This window comes from Trichosporon asahii, assembly GCF_000293215.1.
Source record: "Trichosporon asahii var. asahii CBS 2479 unplaced genomic scaffold scaffold00050, whole genome shotgun sequence".
NCBI classification, from domain to species: Eukaryota; Fungi; Basidiomycota; class Tremellomycetes; order Trichosporonales; family Trichosporonaceae; genus Trichosporon; species Trichosporon asahii.
The window spans coordinates 1,964,151-1,971,735 of record NW_014040874.1 but is presented as its reverse complement, the minus strand read 5'-3'; the positions used below and the strand labels follow the sequence as shown (position 1 = coordinate 1,971,735).

The 7,585-nt window shown below is 55.0% G+C and overlaps 4 protein-coding genes across 4 annotated transcripts; 2 read left to right on the top strand and 2 right to left on the bottom strand.

The window, feature by feature from the left end:
* Positions 1 to 2,177: 2,177 nt before the first annotated feature.
* On the top strand, positions 2,178 to 3,933 carry A1Q1_01938 (uncharacterized protein; the record flags this gene model as incomplete). The annotated part of the gene is made up of 6 exons (XM_014324946.1): positions 2,178 to 2,348; positions 2,458 to 2,493; positions 2,543 to 2,570; positions 2,640 to 2,793; positions 2,845 to 3,647; positions 3,698 to 3,933. The coding sequence occupies 6 exons, from the start codon at positions 2,178 to 2,180 to the stop codon at positions 3,931 to 3,933; spliced, it is 1,428 nt and encodes a 475-aa protein (XP_014180421.1).
* A 301-nt stretch (positions 3,934 to 4,234) lies between these two features.
* Positions 4,235 to 5,711, bottom strand: A1Q1_01937 (deoxyinosine 3'endonuclease; the record flags this gene model as incomplete). Its single annotated transcript, XM_014324945.1, has 4 exons — positions 4,235 to 4,306; positions 4,358 to 4,552; positions 4,622 to 4,849; positions 5,316 to 5,711. 4 exons carry the CDS (start codon positions 5,709 to 5,711, stop codon positions 4,235 to 4,237), a joined length of 891 nt encoding a protein of 296 aa, XP_014180420.1.
* A 215-nt stretch (positions 5,712 to 5,926) lies between these two features.
* A1Q1_01936 (uncharacterized protein) lies at positions 5,927 to 6,317 on the top strand (the record flags this gene model as incomplete). Its single annotated transcript, XM_014324944.1, has 4 exons — positions 5,927 to 5,929; positions 5,983 to 6,004; positions 6,064 to 6,221; positions 6,279 to 6,317. The coding sequence occupies 4 exons, from the start codon at positions 5,927 to 5,929 to the stop codon at positions 6,315 to 6,317; spliced, it is 222 nt and encodes a 73-aa protein (XP_014180419.1).
* Positions 6,318 to 6,657: 340 nt separating this feature from the next.
* Positions 6,658 to 7,386, bottom strand: A1Q1_01935 (uncharacterized protein; the record flags this gene model as incomplete). The annotated part of the gene is made up of 5 exons (XM_014324943.1): positions 6,658 to 6,874; positions 6,933 to 6,981; positions 7,024 to 7,122; positions 7,224 to 7,247; positions 7,314 to 7,386. 5 exons carry the CDS (start codon positions 7,384 to 7,386, stop codon positions 6,658 to 6,660), a joined length of 462 nt encoding a protein of 153 aa, XP_014180418.1.
* Positions 7,387 to 7,585: the final 199 nt, after the last annotated feature.

Here is a 7,585-nt window from a genome sequence, read left to right as displayed (position 1 = left end):
AGAGGTCGGAGCTGCTGTCTCGCAGATCCAATGTTTCCCACGGTCGCTCGGTCCCCTCCCCAAAATCTCGGTCCCCTCCTCAAAATAGAGGTCGGAGCTGCTGTCTCGCAGATCCAATGTTTCCCACGGTCGCTCGGTCCCCTCCCCAAAATCTCGGTCCCCTCCTCAAAATAGAGGTCGGAGCTGCTGTCTCGCAGATCCAATGTTTCCCACGGTCGCTCGGTCCCCTCCCCAAAATCTCGGTCCCCTCCTCAAAATAGAGGTCGGAGCTGCTGTCTCGCAGATCCAATGTTTCCCACGGTCACTCGGTCCCCTCCTCAAAATCTCGGTCCCCTCCTCAAAATAGGCGTCGGAGCTGCCCTCTTGCAGATCCAATGTTTCCCACGGTCGCTCGGTCCCCTCAGTCCCCTGTTAAAAATCTCGATCCCCTCCCAATCGCTTGCCTGCACGTAGAATTTGTCTTGGTACCGTATGGTGGTTCAGTCTCTGACTAATGGTGTTCATTCTCTGACTATTTGGTGAATCGTACCCAGAGCCACGTGGCCCATCTCCAGTCACATCCCTGTCACGTGGTCTCTCATCAACTTATTCATCCGATCTCTCTGTCAGGTGTGACATGGGCGGGTTCCTGCGGGTCTCTCACGGTTAGTCCTCTCGTCCTCTCGTCCTCCGTGCCCATCTACAAATGCAGCGGTCTCAGGCACTGCCCAGAGCCGTGATCTCCCCACTGTCTGTGGATCCGGATCAGTCCCAACGACGCGTGGAATGGTTCGTGTGGTCTCCCGAACATCGACACAATCGTACAGTGTCCTTACTCGTGTGCGCTGATGCTCAATCAATCCCAACTATCTACTGGATATTAGAGGGCGGACGCGCGACCGTGAAGTGGAATTGTCGCCCCTCTTCATGAGGCGACGTCGGTTCTGTGACACTCTGGCATTCAACAAATAGACCGGCAGCGTTGCTGGGAACGAAGTCTGTGGACTGATGGCCATGTCAGCAGAGTAATTGCCCGTTGAAGAATCTCTGCCATACACCGTCGTCAATTCAGCCGGTGGATCAGTGGATCTTAAGGGCCATGGATCAGAGCTCCTCGGGCACCAGCATCATCAAGACTGTGAAAGATAACATTTCACATTGACTCACCTGACCAGCGAAGGAAGCTTCTCGGAAAACCACTCCCCGACAGGATCCAGGCGGAGAGATCGCAGACGATAGACCTGTTATCAGTCAACGGTGTTCTAATGGCTGGCACCTCCGGCGGACAGGAGAGCATTAAGAACTGTTCGAAACGATGTCTTCTCCCGTGGCCTGAACACACAGGATCCGCGGATTGCTGTCCAGGCCGCGGAACTGTCCTGGTCAGGCACGACCGGATACCTGAAGATCTTGGCATGCTGGGGAATTGGTCAACGATGTGGGCTGAGGCACACCGGAATGATGATGAATGGGCCCGACGTGGGCTCGGCCCGTTTGTCTTCAAACAAGGTCTTGTGACTTCGGTGGCTTTGTGCGAGCCTGGGCTGCTGAACGGCAGGCACATTTCGAGACTGGACGAGGGCAACAGTGTCACGGTGACTGCTCTTCGTAATGAGGGCAGCTTGTGGCAATGTATCGGATATGGCCGGATGCAAGGGGAAGCACGGGCAGGTATGTCCTCCAGCGCGGGGCTAAAGGCGATCTCCGAACCTTCCATCTGCAGAAGACTCCAGTGTACCGGCAGCGAATTGATTTCACTCTCAATTCAAGGTAGCCTGCGCGAGTCCACTCTTGCGGCGCAAGGCGTAGTCGCGCCAGACTGGTCCAGGGAGATAAGCATGGCGTTGAAGACCCTGTGGACCTGTGGGGCCCATGAGGGCCGAGGATCACAACGAGCCCACAATACCCTGCCCACTCACCCGGGGTACAGGGTGATTGCTTGAATGAAGAACATTGAAAGGGATTGCAAGAGTCGTCTTCCCGGGTATATTGGGTTCAGACACCCTGGTCCCCACGGCCAGAGACGCTAACGATGGATGGTGGCGTATAATGCAGCTCACCTGATGCGGACCCCTGCTTCTCTCCTGGTCATATAAGTGACTCCACACATACGCTCTTGGGAAGATCCCTCCATCGTCAACACTGCAGTGCTCACTGTCAAGGTCGACGACGAGCTCGGCTCTCACCAGCACATCACAATGGCGTCACGCGGCTCAAACACCCCCCCACTGTCGGAGAAGCCTACAGACGAGATGATCGAGGTCGCCGATACGTCCTCCGACAAGGAGCGTGTCCTGGTGGACCATCCCGACATCACCCCGGAAGAGAACAAGGCAGTCCTCAAGAAGATTGATCGCAACCTCATGCCTGTGAGTTTGTTCGTCGATCACAAGGAAGCTGACAATGAGGTTTTTTGCGCTGTTGTGGCGCTCCAGTTTGTGGGTTAATGAGGTCTCCTTCCGACATGCTGACGTGTAGCTCGACAAGACGACCTTAACTTACACGTCCGTCATGGTAAGTCTGAGACTGGCCGTCAAGATATCAAACGCGAACTCACAAATAGGGCATCTTGGGCGACACCAAAATGAAAGGTGACGACTATGCGTGGTTGGGCACAATCTTCTGTACGTGCAGCGACGTTGTGCGGTGACTGACCACAGCGCTCGGATACCTTATCGGACAATACCCTATGTGCTGGCTTCAGCAGCGCCTGCCTTTGGCGAAGATGACCGGCGTCAACATCGTCGTCTGGGGAGCGATCGTTGCTGTCACAGCTGCTTGCAACAATTGGAGCGGCTTGATGGCTTGTCGTTTGTGCGTAGACTTCTGCAGGCGGCGACTGAGGAGCACGACTGACGGACGCAGCTTCTTGGGTGTCTTTGAGTCATCCCTCTCGCCAGCTCTGATTCTGTTCACTGCCCAGTGGTATCGCAAGAAGGAACAGGGGGTTCGCACGGGCATTTGGGCCTCGTTCGTTACCTGGGGCGGCATCCTGGGAGCCCTCATCGCCTACGGCTTGTTCATGAGTTTCATGAACCATACGTTGCTCATCGCTCCATGGCGAGCTCTGTTCATCATTCTCGGCGCCATCACCATTCTGCTGGGAGTCATATTTTTCTTCATTGTCCCCGACTCCCCGCAGGTAGCGCGGTTCCTGACCCCTCAAGAGCGAGAAGTCGCTCGCATGCGCACTGCCGAAACCATGCAAGCCCTTCACATCAAGGACCACAAATGGTACCAGGTTCGCGAGGCGTTCAGGGACCCGGCCGTCTGGATCATCACACTCATCGCGGCGTTGAACGGAATTCCGAACGGAGGCATTACAAACTTCTACGCGATCATGGTGCTTAGCATTGGCGTGCAAGTCCAGGATGGCATCCTGCTGTCCATGCTGAACTGCTGGGTGGCTGTGGCGACGATTATCACTCTCTTCGTCGGCTCCAAGTTGAACTGCAGAACTCTTGCTGCAATCCCGGCTCATATCGTCTCAATGGTGGGAGGCATTCTCGTCTGGCAGCTTCCAAGGAGCTTGGTGCGGGCTCGCCTTGCCGGCTTTTATCTCACTCTGGTCTACGCTATGGGGCAGACTGTCTGCATGTCCCTTATCTCGACAAATGTCACAGGCCGCACCAAGAAGACGACTGTTGCGGCCATGTTTTTCGTCATGAGTGAGTAACACCGTTCTCTCATCCGTTCTCCGGGCTCACCTGACGCTCAGATTGTGTTGGCAACCTCGTGGGTCCGCAGACATTCAGAGACAAGGACGCCCCAGGCTATGCGCCGGCTCTGATCACCCTCATTGTCTGCAATATCCTGACCATCATCCTGTTGGTAGCTCTGTATCTCTACTACGTTCGCCAAAACAAGATCCGTAGCCAGATCGATGCCGCGCCGCCGCCCGGGGGACATGATCTCACAGACAAGGAGAACCTGGCCTTCCGATACTCTCCTTAATCTCGATAATGAAGAAGGTTACTGCGCGAGTGTAACAGGCTTGGGGTTGTAACGCAGTTGGAAGAGAATGTGGGCAAGTTGAATGTAAAGAAGTAACACGAATGTTTGGATGACACAAAACAATGGTCGGCTGTAGATAATATGCACTCCTCTACTTCCCGATCAAAAGAAGCGGTTCCAAACAGCTAGTGTACAGGGGTGCTGAAGCTGCGGCGCGGGTTCAGCATCTCTGAGGCATGCATCGTTATCCGCTGACCCATCGCCGTGTACCCGTCCGAGCCAGGACCGAGGAGGTTGGCCGTTAGCGATACGACGGAGGGGCACCGAGCCTATACGTATCACGGATATACTTGAAGACGCCAACCTGACCGTACTGCGGAAGCTTTCCATCAGCGACTCTTGCGCACACTCAATGGTGGCTCACCCTGCGCTCCAAGTCATCCAACTGCGCTGCAACTTCTACGCCATCGACACCGGTCTCCAAACTCGCCCGCACGAAGTTGCTGAGAACTGCCGCAGCGTAATCAGGGTTGAACTCTTGATTGGGACCCAGGTAACGCTGCACATCAGTGGGGGAGGTGGCCGTGGGTGCCGTCGGCGGGGCGGGTTTCGCCTGGTACTGCCCTCCGTAAGCTTCTCCTCTGAAGCACGCGCCGGCATGGCCCCTTGGCAATGGTTATTTGCTCACGTAAAGTCTGCCTGATTCGACTTGAGCTCCGCTCTCGTCACGAATATGTTGGCCCATCTGTCCAGAGCCTCGATCGGCAGAATTATACACACGGTGGCCCATACCTGAGGCGGTGGACCCGGAAACAAGGGCTTTGAAGAAACTCTTCACGTCGGCACCGGACTCCCGATCTTCTTTGTAGCGGTCGTGTATCGAGTCCTTGCCCATGGTGGGGAGAGTGACGTTGTTCTGAAGTGAGATGGAGAGCAAAATCAACAAGAGGCTCGGGTGAGCGATGCCAAGAGATGCGTCTCGTGTTGTCAGGTACCAGCCGCCGGATGTGTCCGATTAGAACCCGGTGATCAGTGACATCAGGGCGATCACAATAAATCGCAGGGTGGCCACGTCGCACTCGCTTGGTTTCGCTTGCTTGGTACATCATGCTGGCTCACTAAATTGAAGAGGCTCTTCTAAGCGATTCATCCATGGTCTAAGCCCGCCTGGTATGAGCAGCGCGTTGTTGAATATCGTCCGTAGCCGATCATGACAGACCGCTCCCTTCGGAACAAGCGAGTCGCGCCCGTTGGTCCACCAACTTCAACATAGTCGGGAGCCGGTGACTGCCATCCATGTCTTTAACAATCCGAATGGCGTCCGACACGGCTATCCCGGCCGCTGTAACGAACAAAGGGCGAGTGCTGCATCCTCGATGGACAATGCCGACATGCGGACTGTCGGGGAGCGCCTTCTTGTCACCGTCGAACCTTCTGAACGGGTTCTTCGCTACACCTATGACGATGGTCTTGCCGTCCAGGCAATCGTACAGATGCCTGCCCAATCCAGGTCGGTCAGGACTATCAAGGTCTACGAAACCATCCACAATAATGATGGCCGGGTAAGCTTTCACCTTGTCCAGGAGGGCCAGGATGGGAGGCAGCTCGCGCTTGAAGAAAGCGCCTGCTTCGTATGGCGAGACATTAGGATGGATGTGAACGATCGACTGAGCGGGATTGGATGAATCAATGGATTCAAAGAGGACGCCAGCAGCGTATCCAGTATCATCGTCGGAGTACTGGACGTCGATGGCGAGAATCGGGCCTTGTGCATGCATGGCGGTCGGCAGATAAGGAGGTGTCTGAGGCCATTGCAAGTCATTGTTGGGCTTGTAACTGGTTGGCGATCTTATTACGTAAAAGCAACCTTAATGACTTGGCTTTAGCGCGCAGCGTTATCAACCTTGCGGACCGCCGGACCTCGTCCTCGACAGTGCTTATGATGATCAGGCGCAAGTCCTCCGACTACTAAAGCCTTAAAGAGTTATAGACAATGGTGAGTTGGCCGTACAGAACGTCGTCTCCGAAGGACGGAGCTGATGTTCACAGTCTGGATACGGTTACTCGGGAGGTGAGCACGGAAGGAGGGCAGATGACGGGCATTGCCGCGGGGTCTAATCATGTTCACAGGTCGTACTCGCTGCTTCATGTTCTGGCAGGAGTTCAGCAAGGTGGGTGATACAGTTAGTACAGCGCTGACTTCGCAGTGCTATGCTGGTGCCGATGAGCCTTCCCAGTGCATTGCTCAGAAGGAGGACTACATGGAGTGCCTGCACAAAACGAAGGAGGTGAGTTGCTGCAGATGGGCCATTCGTTCGCCGTCATGAAGGCGCTGACCTTCAAAGATCGAGCGGGCACAGGAGATCAAGAAGACCTTTGTGTAGAACGCTGCCCGTGAGGGAACGGATGCGCGCAAGGCTGCGGAGAAAGGTGCGACCGGCGTCATCGTCAACCTTGGCCTGGTGCACGACAATTGAGATAAACTCAGTAGAGTCATGACAAGACAAATATGCTAGACGGCGAGGGTTGGGCGGCTAACCGATCAATGCTGACTACTATCACTGATGAATGACTACATCGGACTTGCATCTAGAGAATTGCGCGCGACTTTCAGCGGCCGCGCGTAACGTCATTAGCGTTGAAGCAGAACCGGACTTTCTGCTCCTGCAGTTGCGACCGCGCTGCTTCACTATAAACATAGGCTACACCATGTTCAATGATCGATCAGGCATACACGCCGATGCGTCCCTCCAGCGCGCTGGGAGCCCACTGCTGTGCTTTAGCAGATGAGTGGTTATTCCAGCCCCATCGAAGCTCAATTTCGTTCCATACCTCCACCAGTTTGACCTGTCCGAAGCCCAGGCTGTCGAACAGGCGGAGAGATGCAGCGTTTTCTGCCCCAATCCGGGCAATGAATTGGGAGGGTCCAATTCCCAGAGGGCTATTGACGACGTAGGTAAGACTGCTGGATGAGCGCGGACACCACTGATGAAACTGACAAGAGGGAGAGAGCCTCCCTAGCGTAACCTTTGCCTCGGAAAGATGGCTCTTTGTCCGTCAGCCGCGCATGCCCGGGATCGGAGCACTTACCAGCTAGCATGATCTCGCATTCGACATCTCCGGCTGTGCCGTCCGGCAAAAAGAGGTTGACATCTCCTATCATGGGACAGGATGCAATCGCGTCGGGGACTATGACACGATCAGTATCTGGTCCCAGTAACGGAGTCCGTGCCAGGAGGATGAAGGTCAATTCTAGCAAACATCAGTACTTCTACAGTCGTTTCACTGACTGTCGTCATCTTCCTGCCACTTCACTGTCACGTCAGCCAAATCGGACAAGTCCAAGGGGCAGGAGGCATTGTTATTCCCAGCTAACGCACTCTGCATCTCTCGCTCTTCTTCGATGGTCAAGGGCTCCGACGCTGTTGACTCTAGGAGCTCGGGTGACTTCATCCACGCGTGGTACCGCTACGCGTCAGCACGACAGCAATATCGCCGCCCGGAAACCATACATCTACGTGTTCGGGCCTGGTCAGATTAGAAAGGTGACCTCATCGCTTAACCGACCTATACGGCACCAAAATGACCTTGTCGCCGCAAATGATTGTGTTTTCATTCATGCGCATAATGTGTTGGGTTCGTCACTTGTGTC